This window comes from Pangasianodon hypophthalmus, chromosome 22 (genome assembly GCF_027358585.1).
Source record: "Pangasianodon hypophthalmus isolate fPanHyp1 chromosome 22, fPanHyp1.pri, whole genome shotgun sequence".
NCBI classification, from domain to species: domain Eukaryota; kingdom Metazoa; phylum Chordata; class Actinopteri; order Siluriformes; family Pangasiidae; genus Pangasianodon; species Pangasianodon hypophthalmus.
Window position 1 is genome coordinate 2,275,564 of NC_069731.1, and position 16,010 is coordinate 2,291,573.

At 42.2% G+C, this 16,010-nt stretch overlaps 1 protein-coding gene across 3 annotated transcripts in view; it reads left to right on the top strand.

The window, feature by feature from the left end:
• Positions 1-9,481, top strand: part of mtmr11 (myotubularin related protein 11) — a 31,136-nt gene extending 21,655 nt beyond the window's left edge. For all 3 annotated transcript variants that reach the window (XM_034298164.2, XM_026924609.3, XM_053228036.1), the window contains exons 10-17: positions 401-525; positions 1,605-1,683; positions 2,428-2,498; positions 3,711-3,883; positions 4,199-4,369; positions 4,940-5,155; positions 5,747-6,028; positions 6,885-9,481. In XM_034298164.2, coding sequence (XP_034154055.1) covers positions 401-525; positions 1,605-1,683; positions 2,428-2,498; positions 3,711-3,883; positions 4,199-4,369; positions 4,940-5,155; positions 5,747-6,028; positions 6,885-7,292 — 1,525 coding nt within the window. In that variant the 3' untranslated portion in view covers positions 7,293-9,481. The remainder of the gene's footprint in view (positions 1-400; positions 526-1,604; positions 1,684-2,427; positions 2,499-3,710; positions 3,884-4,198; positions 4,370-4,939; positions 5,156-5,746; positions 6,029-6,884) is intronic.
• The last annotated feature ends 6,529 nt before the right edge of the window (positions 9,482-16,010 follow it).

Sequence of the window (16,010 nt, forward strand, 5' to 3'; positions counted from 1 at the left end):
CCACGCTGAGGCTTCGACTCTTTTCTCTCAGTGTGTTAATAGAGCGTGTTACTGTGTTAACAGAGTGTGTTAATAGAACAGTGGCTATGTTGAGTATTCATGCTGGACTGATGATTGGCTAGCTAATAGAACCTTATAATACCAAGTTTATCCCAGACTTTGGAGGAAACGCTTAAAAAAGTGAAAGTTCTCCGAGCAATAAAATTGATGTAATTAATTAAATTTGTAATTAACAAATTTAGTATAAACGCCAAAATCCCAGATACATTTTAATACCAGGGTCATTAAATATCTGTGTAGATAATACAATAGTCAAATGCTAATGCACTAATAGTGTAATGTACATGCTGTATATTGTGTTGGAGCGTAATAAGTTTTCTAACAGTGCTGTCCTGAGCAGGAACCTGGAGCTGATCCTGTTCGGTGGCCAGACGCAGTGTGTGGTTATGGATCTCGGGGATGAAATGCCTTCGCCAGCGGATGTGCAGCTCGCACACACACGACTGCGCTCCCTGTGCCTCGGAGGTGAGGAATTTACCATGCTGGCTTAACCTCTGAGTCATAAACCAACAGTCCACAGGCTGCGTTCACAAGATAAAACAACACTATTGATCAGGAGTGCAAAATTCCAGCGTTAGAGCAACGTACAAATATTAGAAGACAACATATGCGTGATAAAGATAAAGAATGTAAAGAAAGAATGATTCTAATGTATACAGATGCACAGATCTGTGAAATGGTCCCCTAGGGCTGGACGATTCTTTCAGGTTTGTTCAGAAATGAGATCACGATTATCTCAGTTTTGTCTTTTTTTTGTCTTTGTTGTCGTCTAATATTTGTATGCTGCTCTAACACTAGATTTTCCCATCCCTGATCAATAAAGTTATGTTTTATCTTGTTTATCTGTAAAATCCTTGCATAGCTGTAGCAGAGTGTGGTAGCTTCATTTTCCTCATCTGCTCATCTGGATTTTAAAGTACATTTATACTGCAAAAGATGAAATCCTGCCAAAAAAAACTGTGTGTGTGAGTCAACTGAAAACCTTTTTTTGCATTGTATATTGTAAATAGGTGTCACAGAAGCATATCATTTTTCTACATAATCTCCATTTTGTTCAGTGCAAGTGTTCCAGCATTTAACGAGTGTCCGGATTCCTGTAGAAAACTTTCATCGTCTCAGTGCGCAGTGTGTGAGAGAGCGCAGCGTGTCGAATTTAAAAGGACAGCAGAGATAGTAATGACTGCTTAAAATAATTACCTGTTGTTTCTGTTCTCCGTCAAGAGCGAGAGCGATTAATGAGGACAGATTTGTTCCTTCTTGATACAGTCAGTCGATTTTGAAATTCACACACAGCTTTCCTACGTTGTTTCTCCCTTTCTTTCTCTGTGAAAAGTGAATTCTAAAATCGATTTCAAGGACTGTTAATTGGTTAATGTGAAGCGTCCGCTGTACAAGTCTCTGGGAACGAGCTGTTACTATAGAAACTATAATGTATTATTTTAATAAACCTGTGATTTGCAGCTGCACTGCTGTCAGAGCTGCTGTTGTAGAAAATAATTTGCTAACTCGACAGGAGTTTGTTGACTTTATATCACTTTTTACAGATATTTCTTCCTCCATGTCTGTGCCGGATGATAAGTGGCTTTCCACTCTGGAGGGAACTCACTGGCTGGATTACACCAGGTACGAGAGATTTTTAGCACTCAGCCGTGACTCGTCTCTAACCCCCGACTCCCTGAGCTGTAAAAACGAAATCATCTGAGTTTACAGCAACACTTTCCAGAATGAAATGACTTCCCTGTAATTCATTTCTGCCTCATGATTATTGGCTCTAGTCACTAACTGAATTAAGAAATGAAAAGCCAGATGGCCCCTGATGGAACCGTTTTCCATAAACTGCTTGTGTAAACTAATTACATTCAATCAGCTTATGGATGATATGATATTATACATTCACTCAGTAAGCTAAATGAATTTACCAGATTCTCTTTTAATATATTTGATGGGAAAGTAGAAAAACTGGGCTGAACCTGTCATTTTAAACCATTAAAAATAATCCATGTAGAATAATATATTATTTACTATCCAATAAATATTATAAACATTTCTACACCCGGGATCTATGAATATGCATGAATATGCAAATTGGATTTCTTGTAATCTCTGGCATGATTAGTCCAAAGCCGTGGAGTTTATTTAGTGACATCACAAACCGAGCTCATATGTAGATCCGCCTACAATTCTGTTACATACAGATGTACTTTATATACAGAAAGACTTTGCTTTAAAATGCAGAACCTTAAAGGTTCTGAGTAGAACCCTACAACAGATTTCTCCGTCTGAAAGGATTTCTAAAATAGAGCCCTTAACACTTTGAGTGTACGAGTTAAATGTATTTGTGTGTGTGTGTGTGTGTGTGTGTGTTAGGTGCTGTCTAAGAAAAGCTGCAGAAGTGTCCTGCTTGCTCCAAAAAGGGCAATTAACCGTCGTTCTACAAGGTGTGTTTTCATCATTGTTTTTTTTTAAACATTAGCAGAGAGGAAACATTTATACACTGCCTCGCCTCCTCCGCTCTGAGTGACTCGACTCCGCTAAAAATACCCTGATGATCTGAGATGAATGAACATGATTATTTATTTATTTTCTTTGCAAAACTGTAGGTTGGTGATGATCTGTATGTGCGAAAGCCTGAGTCATGTTCCACATATTAGGTGTGACATTTTTATGCAGAACAATCCTAATTTAAAACACACCAGAATCATGAAAGGATATTCGTTAAATGAATTCATATTGGTGTAAAAATCTTGGCGCACACTAACACTGACCCTTCAGTAAACCTTTAGAAATAACAATAAATAACAGTGTCAGTGGTGTTCTCAGCCTGCTCATCCATCACACTAAAACCTGTTCACCAGATGCGTTGTGATGGAAAAAATAAATAAGATACCAAGACCAATGCAACCACAAGAGGGCTCAGTGCTACAGGAGTGACTGTTTCGCTGATGTATTCTACAGGGTTTCTCTTATTTTGCTTTTGAATATTTAGAAATTAATGTTTTGTTTTCAAAGTTTCTTATTACAGCTAATCAAAGATACTTACACACAATTCTCATATTACAAGCTACTGATACTTTCATCATTAACAAGTGCAAAATCACACACACACACACACACACACACACACACACACACACTGAGTCAACATTAAAATGAGTCTAACAGGACAGAAATCTAATAATTTAAATCAGTGAAATAAAACGTCAGGCTTTTTTGGATAATCAACACACACCAACACATCTTGATTTCTGATGTTCTGGATGGTCTTCTTAGTCCATGACCTAGTAAACTAGTGTGAGGATGTGTTTTTGATAGACATGCTAAGCTCTTCTGTAAGTCACTCTGGATAAGGGCTAAATGTCTGCTAAATACTGTAAATGTATGTGCAGTAATCCATGCAGATTATATGATTTGAAGTTGATCAAGTCAAGGGTTACGTTAGTTGGTCTTCTTACACACACATTTATACGCACTCAGGAGCACGAGTAGGCTACGAACACTTTTCTGAATGTACAGGATTTTCATGAATACCAAATTTGTGTATAGAAGCAGGTCAGGACTTGGCTCTCATCCCGTTTGATTGCACTGAGTGCTCGAATATTTCTTTCCTATATGTCATTAACGTCGTGCTAACCGGTGTTGTGTATCTGCAGAGCCAGAGGACCGGGACATGAACTGCGTGGTGTCCAGTCTGGTGCAGGTGATGTGTGACCCGCACTGCCGCACCATCGCTGGCTTTCAGAGCCTCGTGCAGAAGGAGTGGGTGATGGCGGGGCACCGGTTCCTCAGCCGCATCAACTACCACCGAGACACCGACAAAGAGGAGGTGAGAATGCAGCTAACTCAAGAAATATTGGCACCCAGCCCCCCCCCTTTTTTTCCCTTTTGCGAATAAGCTAAAGTAATACAACATGACCTCTATCAAGAGGTTAAGGCTTAGTTCTATAGACTGATCGCTTAATAAGATAATGGCCCAAAACATGAATCCTAATTAAGTGCCCGTGTGGATTTGACTTCTGCTTAAAAAAAAAAAAACACTCTGTGGTCTGAAATGAAGTCTGAAAATGAGCATGTGCACAAAGTTAAGAAAATAAAGGAGTGTGACATGTGTGTTTTGGTGTGATGTGTTTGGTGTGTTCAGGCTCCAATCTTCCTGCTCTTCCTGGACTGTGTGTGGCAGCTGTGGGCTCAGTTTCCAGCCCGTTTCCAGCTGACTGAAGCCTACCTGCTGGCCCTGCATGACAGCGTGCAGCTGCCACTGTTCAGCACCTTCCTGGCCAACTGTCAGAGAGAGCGATGTCGCCGATCACAGGTACACACACACACACACACACACACACAACCAGGTCACATACACACCCGGGATTTAGTCCTTTTTTTTTTTTAATACCACATTGATTGGTCAGAAGGTGTTGATTAATTTCCTAGGACAGCAGCTCTGACAATAGTGCTTGATGTGGGTGAGGTTTTCTGTAAGGAAAAATGTGTTTCTTTAACATTTATGTAAGGAGTCTCCAGTGTCAGGGCTTTGTAACAGTTAGAGGTAAAGCTGTAACTTTAGGTTTTCCGACATCTTCAGGACAGAGGAGTTTACGCTTCTTCGTGGTTTCTTTGCAATGTGACAAGCTGTTTGTAAATGAGAATGTAAATGAGAACAGGAGCAGCTGCTCAACTCTGCCTGTTTCCCCTAAAAGATTGGATGTGTGGGGTTGAAAGGGAAAGACTTGTCACTTGTCACTTCTGCACTCAGCAGAAGGAGCTAAAAATTACAGACAACCCCTTTAATAAACAAATATCCAGTACATTGTGCACTTTTACATGTCTCTTGATATTTGATATAATGCTTTTTAGCTGATTTTGCTGGAAACCAACTTTTTCGCAGCATTTGTCGCCGAGCTACACTCCAGTAAACGGGCTGAGAGAGTTACCCAGAGGCTCGGCCGAGGAGCCGGTGGACCCTCCGTACCCCCCCGTGTGGGACTGGGCCCTGCAGTACAGCAGTCAGAGACGGGCCCTGTTCACCCAGCCCGTGTGCCGACCCGTTTCCCCTGCACCTGTCCTCAACGGCAACCTCAACACCAACCTGGAGCCTGAGTGGGTGAGTATACAGGAGGGCATGCCTGAGGGCATATGGCTGAGGATAAGGTATATTGGTGGGCATGTGGAAAGGCATATGGGAGGGCATGTGGGTGAGGATACTGGATGGGGGGGGGGGGGGGGGGGGGGGTATATATCGGAGGGCATGCCTGAGGGCATGCTGGTGGGAATGTTTTTGATGATATGGGAGGACATGTGGATGAGGACGCAGGAGGGCATGGAGAGGGGCATGTGAGTAAGCATAAAGGTGGACATGTAAGGGGGCACGTGGGTGGGCATGTGGGTGATAATACAGGTGGGCCAGTGGAGGGGCATGTGGGTGGGTATGTGGAGGCGATCTGGGTCATTATTACTTGTGTTGAGTCATTGGATGCTAATTAAATTTTTTAACTGTCCTAGTTGGGCAAAGGTGCTCTTTTAAAACCAGGCCAGCTTTAAAAAACAACTGTGCCAAATTCAATTCCCTCTCCTAATTAAATTCTCAGCCTGATTAGAGCACCTCATTTCCTAGTTCACAGAGTGTAAAGTAGCCTCTCAATGCTTATCTCTCTTCTTCCACTATCTCTCTCTCTCTCTCTCCCTCCCTGCTCAGAGTGACAGCGCCGTAGGATCAGTGTTCTTGCTCTCGCGTGGTGTCTTTTCCTGTCCTTCCAACCTGCTGCCGTGGAGAAGTGGAGGAGGTTCGGGTTCCTACAAAAAGAGCCACAACAGGGCTCCATCTTGTGAGGGCCTGCCTGCTCTCGAGCGCCTGATCAGAGCCGAACCACTACCCTCCAGCCTTCACGAACCCCACGGGCCTCTGCTGCCCCTGCTCCTGGGGCCCTGCGTGCACATCTGGAGGAACTGCTACCTGAGAGGGGCACTGCATGCGCAGGTACTTGCTTTATGCTTATTTTAAAATAGCAATCAAGTAAATTATGGCTTTTTATGATGTCTTTGCAGCAGTTTGTGAGATGAAAATGTCATTGTCTAATTAAATAAAAAACAATAGGCCTTTTACAGTGACTTTGAAGCAATTGTTAAAAGTAATTGGTCATTGTTACTGGTTAGCTTAATGTAAGTTAATATGATAGCTAGTTAAGTCTTGCTCAAAAATCTTCAGCTTTAAAATCATTTCAAATTGACAGATCTCTTGTCAGTAAAATAGAATTACAGGTGGATGAACAAGAAGAGGAAGGAAGAAGAATTTTCTAAGTATCAGGAAGATTTAATGATCTAATGCAAGTATTATCCAGAGCCTTTCATCTTTCATTATCATTTTAATCACGCCTACCTGGGCACAGAAGCAGCCGAATATTTCAGTGTACAGTGTACCATTTTAGAGAATGTAATAGTTTAAAATGGCATTATTATAGTTTTTACTTGTATGTATAATGGCGTTATTTCAATGGCTGCTTGAGGAAAATAATTTTGCCAATTTAAAGGGCTCAGCTAACCAAAAAGGTGATCCCTTAGATACAAGAACAAACTATTAAGGATAAAATGTAATACAAATGGTCAGAAATAGGAATCATGCTCAAAATGAAGAAAAGTAAGAAATGACTTAAACTGAATTAATTAAATCTAATTTCAAGGTCTGTCCATCAGATTTAAAGTTTCTCATTTAATATACAAATTGTTTTGTTTCAGGTGCTTTATAATTTGTGTTATGGTTTTATGTTTGGTTTGTGATGGTTATGCAAAATACGTTGCGCATAATTAAGATGATGAGAAACGCCCATCTGTTTTAGGCTTTCACGTACCCGATGTCGTCTAACACGAGGCACCCGGTGGAACAGCTGGCATGGGAGGTGGAGAACCTGCGAGAACGTTTGGCCCAGGCCTCCACGGGCCGTCCTCAAAACCGCAAGAGACAGGAACACCGCCGCCTCGGCTCCAATCTCAACCAGAACACCAACAACGGCACATTCCTCTTTTCCTCTTCCTCCTCTTCTTCCTCTTCTTCTTCCTCTTCCTCTTCCTCCTCCTCTTCCTCCTCATCATCCAGGAGCTCTCATCAGGAGAGTCCGAGCCGCATTTCAGGACGTTCTGGCTACAGCGACGGACCCAAACACACGTTCCTGTTTGGTCGCCCCACCTCGAGTTCTAGTGCCAAACTGCCCAAGAGTAGCAGCTCACTGGGGCACAAGCCTCGCTGAGCTTTAGGTAGGAGAATTAAACCATGCACATGGGATTAAATCTTCTCACAGGACCAAGTGTTAGAAATATTCGCTCTGTTTCACTGAATACAAAGCACTTTCCATAATCAGCACACATCTCAGCCATGTGGTAAAATCTCGGTACTCCGATTAGGGAAAAAGCACAGCATTCCTTTATCCTGAGTATTTAATACAAAGTTACTTATATGTGTATATAGTACTTAATAGTATATACTACTAGTAGAGTATAGTAGTGTGTAATATACAGTGCTTTGCAAAAGTATTCAACCCCTTTGGACTTTCCCACATTGTTTTTTGTGTTAGAACATGAAACTGAAATGGACTCATGCATCCCCACTGTGACGCATGGTGGTGGTAGCATAATATTTGGCCTAACCCTTGGCCTCTTGGTTGTGCCTCTGACCAATCCCCTCTTACTTTTGGTGGACAGCCTCCTTTAGGCAGAGTCGTGGTTGTGCCATATTCTTTTCTTTTTTTTTTTTTTTGAAATAATAGATTTAATGATGTTCAAAGTTTGGGATATTTTTAAAACCCTGATTCATACTTTTCCAGAAATGTCTCCCAGATTGCTTTTTAGTCTTCATGATGCTGCTAGTTTAGGTATATACTCTATCAAGCTCTGGGTTCTTCCAGCACAGGTGTATTTATATTCAGATCACAATTGCACATTTCACAGGTTAACTAATTAATTATATGACTATTGATAGCAACTAATGTAGCGGTTTTAGATCAACGCAATCACAACTTCTAAGTTTTTATCTGTAAATAATTATATTGATATTTCTCCCAACTTGTTACAGACCATTAAGTATATTTCAGTTCCAGGATAAGTTAAAGGGGGTGAAAATTTATGCAGGGTGCTGTAATAGTGATATTGTAGGTGACTGTAGACGTATTACATTTCAAGCACATTCTCACTCTTTAATGCACAATAGGATGTAAAACGGTCCAAAAAAGATACATACGGCAGAATTTAATCATAATTCCTCATAACAGGAGCATGTGAATTGCGTTAACTGTGTTATTTTGTTAATTGTGTTATTGTGTAATCCCCCCCCAATAATTGTCCAGTTCATGCCAAATACCTGCTTCCACTCCTCAAAAAATGGATAAAAGAAAATGGGGATTTTGAGGATTAATGTTCTTTTCATCTCCACTAGATGGCGTGTGGTGTGTGGTGTGTGGTGTGTATGCAACTCAATGGTCCATTAGGACTTAACCTAAATAACATTAACAGGTGGGAGGAGGAGGAGAAGGTGTGTGTATATACACGAGTTACAATACAAGGTGTGTGTGTGTAATATATATACACATATAATGTAGCACTATGATACTTTAGGTCCGGTGTTAACGAAGAAGGAAGACACAAATTTTGCAGCAAGTAAATTATTTATAACATTCCCATCTCTGAGTTATTGGTGACTATTTAAGCCATGTTGTGTGACCAGTTATGGTTTAATGAGAACGAGTCCTATGATCATGCCACAGCTATGAGATGGTGTGTATGGACTGTACGATCAGAGACAGAACTTTCATGCTAATATTTAATTACTTGTTTATATTGTCATTTTTTTTATTTGTACGTACGTACTGCACAAAACTTTGGTACTTCTTCCACTGCTTCTTTCAGTGTCTGTATGTGACTTTTCACCAGACTTACAAAGACCTCCATATATATATGTACAGAGGATTCCAAAAGTCTGAGAGCAAACTGAAAACAAGAAATAAACAAAGAAGAGAGGAAATGTTCAATGTCTTAGATATTCAGTATTCTAGACTTTGCACTATTTCTAGGTCACTAGTTAAGTTTTATGATCTCGATCATGTTAACTTCTTTGTATAAATGGTCAGATTTTGGTCAGATTTTCTTCAAGCCTCTTCCATCGAGGATGGATTTGATCTAACACGGCTCCACAGTTCACACCATCTCAAGACGTTAAAGCAAAAAGGGGCGAAACAAATACCAAGAAATTCTGAAATTCATGTAAATATGTCTAAGGTTCTAATTATAATGTAGTTTGAAATTGAAAAATGTTTTATTAAATTAGAAAAGAATGCACAATTGAAGTATTTTCACTAGCACTCTCAGACTTTTGGACCACACTGTATATTTAAAAAAAAAAAAACATTTGTATTGATGATGATGATGATGATATGGTTGTCTAAAATGCTGCCACTGTGTGTACTCAGAAAGATTTCTCACATTTGTTTATCAGTTGTGTTTTATCTGAATTGTTTGAGCTGTATGTGTTGTACTTGAACCAGAAGAAAAGGTACTGGGCGCTGTAATTCTGCATTAACAACGTGTTATAGGATATCTAAAATATAAAATACACAGTGCCCCTGAAATAAGCGTCTGCCTGCGTTTATTTACTGCCACGCCTTTCTCGAAGCAGTTTTATCAGATGCCTGAACGTCTGGCCCACAGACGCAGCTTCCTCTTTGAGGAAATGACAGAGTGCTTGTTCCTCCTAATTGATCTTCCGCGGTCATTTTTCACAGGCTGAAAGGCAGCGAGTGAGTTATTGCAGTCGTATTGTGTGGTGTTCCCACACAGCGAGCTGGTTTGTTTATCCCTGGTGGTACAGGAAGGAGAAACTCATTTCCTCTTTTTCCTTTTACTCTGATTTGTATCAGCTTGGCTTGCTCTAGATGAACAAGTCCAGACCTTGGTGACTGAAAATGCATTTTTTCATGGATGAATTGATGAAGAATTTGTAGAAATGAAAACTGACAACATGATGAGATTTGTGACGATTTTATATTTGTATGAAAATAAATATTTACACCATCACTTTACAAGAAGCATGAGGTTCATCGTCAATATTTCAGTGCAAATTTACTCAATACTGTCATCCACAGCACGGGATACGAAAATAACTTAACCAGTCAAACAGTGCACACTGAAAACAAACTAGAGTCTTCAGTTCATGGAGATCAGGCAGCAAACACCAAAAAGAGACTGTAAGTAAGGAATAAAACACTGTGTTATGCTGTTATAGGAAATTAATTAACGACAGGGTGATGTGATGAAGCGGAGTTAGTTACCACCCTGATTATTTTCCTATAACACCATTTCCTGAAACGTTTTACTCTTCTTATACCACAGCAGTTTACCAATGCTTAAAATTTTCATTCGTTTACAAAAAGGTGGTGTACTTTTTATCTGTTTATAGTTACATTTAATGTTGTGGAACATCCTTGAAACAAGTTACTTGCACTATAGCATCTATAAACAGTCGTTCCCTCACCAACCTCTCTTTTTTCCTCTCTCTCTTGAAGTTAAGACAAAAAACACACCTTATCATGTTACTGAGAAACCGCAAAGAAGCGTAAACTCCTCTGTCCTGAAGATGGTGGAGAAGCTACAGCTTTACCTCTGATACTGGAGACTCCTTCTATTAATGTTGACTAAACTTCTCTGTTTGTTCAGAAAATATTTTTTAATCCATTTATATATGGAGTGTTCATGTAAGTCCCTGTGAATGAGCTGTTACTATAGAAACAATAATGTACTGGAACGAGCGCATTAATATAAACCTGCACTACTGTCAGAGCTGCTGTTGTAGGAAATTAATCAACACCTTCTGACCAATCAGAATCCAGAATTCAACAGCGCTGAGGTATAATCTTAAATAATCGAATAATAAGGCAGTCATGTCACAATGGAAATGCAATACTGTTTTCTATATGCGTTTTTTTCTTCCGTATACAAAAGCACAGTCTGATTACGAAACTCTGACACGTGATTGCATTTTTGGTGAATATTAAAATTACAAGGTGTTCGCTTTGGCTGCAACAATCACAAATCACAAAGTGGACACATTTTACAGCAATAAACATCTTATGGCCATTTAAAAAATGTCCTACTAGTTATTAAATCATAATTATACAGATCTAACTATTTATATCCAGGAATGAAGAATTCTCTCTCAAGCTAGCTAGTTTGTTTTGTTAGCAAATCTCCTGTAGCATATTCAGGATTGCAAAATAATTACAGTTTGTCCATTCTGAAAATTCATGAGTCAATGAATGAGATTCCATTTCTGAGACAACATTCTCCACAGTGTCCATTCGCTGTCAGGCGAAAAAAATTCAAATTCTCGACATGTATGTTCATGACATGAACATTTAGTCCCGCTGGTCATCTTTCTCCACGATCAGCCGTCTTTGACTTCCGAGTGGTGAGTAGTCGAAGCCGTTGAAGTGGCGCAGGGACTTGCAGACGGGGCAGGGGTACTCGGCCAGACCCTCGATGTCCTCGAAGGCCATGTTGACGATGCGGATGGTGCAGGGCTCGCAGTACAGGTGGCCGCAGGAGAGGCGTCTGAGGCGGGCAGCGTAGGAGATGCAGCACTGGCAGTGAGGCTGAAGGTCCGAGCCCGGGGACAGGCTGCCGGTCAGAGAGCTGCTCTCGACGCTCGACGCCTGGCTGGAGCCCAGCTTCATGGACGACCTGAGGATGGAAAAGTTTCATTTTTCTTACTCTTTTGCAGTGGAGATTAAAACACTTTCAGTGGTTTTATTAAAATCATGATTCACAGTGCTGTGAAATTTTAGTGTTGTAGGTTGAAGAAAAGGAGAGCAAGTTTGAGAAGCAGGAACGCAGTCCTGGTGCATTTGTTTTTTTCTTGGCCCCATTGTTAAATTCTTTCTGGTTTATAAATCCAAACTGTACTATAGACAGAGATGCCGGTATTCCTGGTCGTGAGGAAGCAGAGCTTGAGGAGCAGGAAACCTGAGCAATGTTTTGAAAACATTTCATGAAGAATTATTAAAATTTACGTTAATTTATTGATTTGGGTATCATCTTACAATAAATAAATTAGTTGGATGCGGAACTGCAACTGGTTTTCGGTTCAATATAGTCAAGCCTTGAAAGAACAAATACAAATGATCAAAGACAAAAGCGTAACACATTGATAAGCAGGGCAAGAAACCTCCTGTATGGGAGTAAATGTAAAGCACTACAATCACTTTCGCTGGAAGACTGTCATAAAAATGATCATTATAGTGTAGAGCATGAATTAGTGCAGTGCCGAAGAGTCAGGCTGCTAAAAAAAACCTGCTACGTTTAGTGAATAAACATGGCCAAGAACCTCCTACTTTTACAAAAACGGGCTCACAGGACAGATGACCAACCACAGACCAAGGAAGTGATCAGAGCCAACCTACAAGATCCTGATGCTTGTGTGGAGAAAAGAGAAAAGACACTAAGTGGCTGAGACTGTGCCACATCATGATGAGAATTTTTTTTAAAATGTACATAGAAGAGCAACTCAGACCAGAGAGCATCTGCATGCTGTTTGCTGTAGCAGCTAACTGTGGTTTATTCATTTATTAGGGGTCCAAGCACCAAGTGTTGAGATTTGTAAATAATATGGCCTCCACATGCCAGTCAGCTCTAGTGGGGTGGAATTTGGTTTAGCCAAACAGCTGTAACTCAGGACTGGTTGCATGGATTCACATGGCATGGTTAGTACAAGTTTCTGAAGAGGTGTGCAAAATTTGCGGCGTGGTCGTAGATAAGGGGAGGGGTTATGTTCCGGTTAATTGTAATTCCGACTGAGCTGAAATTTGGCGTGCTTTATCGTTCTGCTAACCTGTAAATGGTGCTAATTTTTTAATGATGACTGGGGTAGTTAAAAAAAACATGGCCGCCATGAGCCAATCAGATTTCAGCAGATATAATTCACGTGATCAACACTGAGCTGTCTTCACAAAACTTGATAAATATGTTAATCTATGGTCTTTTTATAGTTGTGTATAACTTGGGAAGATCTGGGCACTGGCGGCGATATTTCTGAAGCCTGCTTGGACCCCGCAGATCGCAGCTTGCGGTTTTTATTTATTTATTTATTTTATTTATTTATTTTGTAATTTCCTGTTCATGGTTAACCTGGTGAGTGTGAGAAAGCTTTGTTCTAACAAAACTAATTTATTATTACACAGTTATTGTCTGTTCTTGTTGGAAAAAAAGGAAATCATATTTCTGAGTTTGAGTGAAAATAGTTTCATTCATCACCATAGAAACAGGTTAATGCTGATGTGAGAGCTGATGTGTGCCGATGTGAGCTGATGTGAGAGCTGATGTGAGCTGATGTGAGCTGATGTGAGAGCTGATGTGAGCTGATGTGAGCTGATGTGAGAGCTGATGTGAGAGCTGATGTGAGCTGATGTGTGAGCTGATGTGAGTGCTGATGTGAGCGCTGATGTGAGCTGATGTGAGAGCTGATGTGAGCTGATGTGTGAGCTGATGTGAGTGCTGATGTGAGCGCTGATGTGAGCTGATGTGAGAGCTGATGTGTGCCGATGTGAGCCGATGTGAGAGCTGATGTGAGCCGATGTGAGAGCTGATGTGAGAGCTGATGTGAGCCGATGTGAGAGCTGATGTGAGCCGATGTGAGAGCTGATGTGAGAGCTGATGTGAGAGCTGATGTGTGCCGATGTGAGCCGATGTGAGAGCTGATGTGAGAGCTGATGTGAGCTGATGTGAGCCGATGTGAGAGCTGATGTGAGCCGATGTGAGAGCTGATGTGAGCCGATGTGAGAGCTGATGTGAGAGCTGATGTGAGAGCTGATGTGTGCCGATGTGAGCCGATGTGAGAGCTGATGTGAGCCGATGTGAGAGCTGATGTGAGAGCTGATGTGAGCTGATGTGAGAGCTGATGTGAGCGCTGATGAGAGCTGATGTGAGCTGATGTGTGCCATAGTGAGAGCTGATGTGAGAGCTGATGTGAGCCGATGTGTGCCGATGTGAGAGCTAACGTGAGCTGACGTGAGCCGATGTGAGAGCTGATGTGAGTGCTGATGTGAGCGCTGATGTGAGCTGATGTGAGAGCTGATGTGAGCTGATGTGTGCCGATGTGAGAGCTGATGTGAGAGCTGATGTGAGCCGATGTGAGCCGATGTGTGCCGATGTGAGCCGATGTGAGAGCTGATGTGAGCCGATGTGAGAGCTGATGTGAGCCGATGTGTGCCGATGTGAGCCGATGTGAGAGCTGATGTGAGAGCTGATGTGAGAGCCGATGTGAGCTGATGTGAGAGCCGATGTGAGAGCCGATGTGAGCTGATGTGAGAGCCGATGTGAGAGCCGATGTGTGCCGATGTGAGAGCTGATGTGAGCTGATGTGAGAGCTGATGTGAGAGCTGATGTGAGCCGATGTGTACCGATGTGAGAGCTGATGTGAGAGCTGATGTGAGCTGATGTGAGCCGATGTGAGAGCTGATGTGAGAGCTGATGTTAGCTGATGTGAGAGCTGATGTGAGAGCTGATGTGAGCTGATGTGAGCCGATGTGAGAGCTGATGTGAGAGCTGATGTTAGCTGATGTGAGAGCTGATGTGAGAGCTGATGTGAGAGCTGATGTGAGAGCTGATGTGAGCCGATGTGAGAGCTGATGTGAGAGCTGATGTGAGCTGATGTGAGCCGATGTGAGAGCTGATGTGAGAGCTGATGTGAGCTGATGTGAGCTGATGTGAGAGCTGATGTGAGCTGATGTGTGCCATAGTGAGAGCTGATGTGAGAGCTGATGTGAGAGCTGATGTGAGCCAATGTGTGCCGATGTGAGAGCTGATGTGAGCCGATGTGAGAGCTGATGTGAGCCGATGTGAGAGCTGATGTGAGAGCTAACGTGTGCTGATGTGAGCTGATGTGAGATGAGAGTTGAAAGGCGCTCACTCACCTCTGAGATGAAGCTGGAGTGCTTTTCAAACAGTCGAAGCTGAGCGCGGAGAGAATCCTCCAAAACATGGCCATGCCTCTTTCTCTCATCACAGCGACTAATCCTTGCTTCCCAGTTCCAGCTCCAGCTGTTCCTGCATGCAGATGTGGGCTAACCCTCGCTTACACAATGCGCCAGAGGAGAGAAAAACGGGTCGTCGGAAAATCAGTTCACGGATGTAGAGCGAGAAAATTCCGGATTCAACCTTGAGAGGCGCACAGAAGACAGAACTCAGTACTGCGTCTCTCTCTCTCTCTCTCTCTCACACACACACACACTAAAATGTGAAATTCCAGTACGTATAGAACACACACCTGAAAAGTTTCTCTTGTGTTTAAAGGCTTGAGCAAGTCAGCGTCCACATCCAGCACTGATCATCATCATCGTCATCATCATCATCATCATCATCCACTGATCTCCAGATTTCCAAATATGATCACCAAGAGTCTGATAAAAAAAAAAATCTGATCTCATCCTTCATCTAGTCTATGTGCTGGAGGATGCGTAACCATGGCAACCCCGCGAGAACGCGCCCGCTGTCTGAGTTACGCGCTCTGAGACGCAGCACAAATCCATTTGCGCACGAAGCCTCCATCCAAATCCGGCCTGAATCCGCAGCGCGCCCACGACTGGCTTATTTATAGCTCGAGCTCGAGAATATCTAGCAGGCGAGAAACCTGTTCCACAAGCGCACTGCGAGCATTTCCCAACACCAGCTCACTCAGGACCTGAGAGATGGCTTCACTTCCTCTCCCCTTGGCGAGGAGTGTGTGCAGGCTGCAGGGGGAATGTGTGTGCAGGCTGCAGGGGGAATGTGTGTGCCTGCTCGTGCGCGCGCGCGCGGGGTGTGTGTGTGTGTGTGTGTGTGTGTGTGTGTACACTCAACACTGATGATTAGCTCTAGATAGGCTACGCGTGTTAGAAGTGAAGTAATTAATTATTTAATTAGCCGTGTGTGTGTGTGTGTGTGTGTGT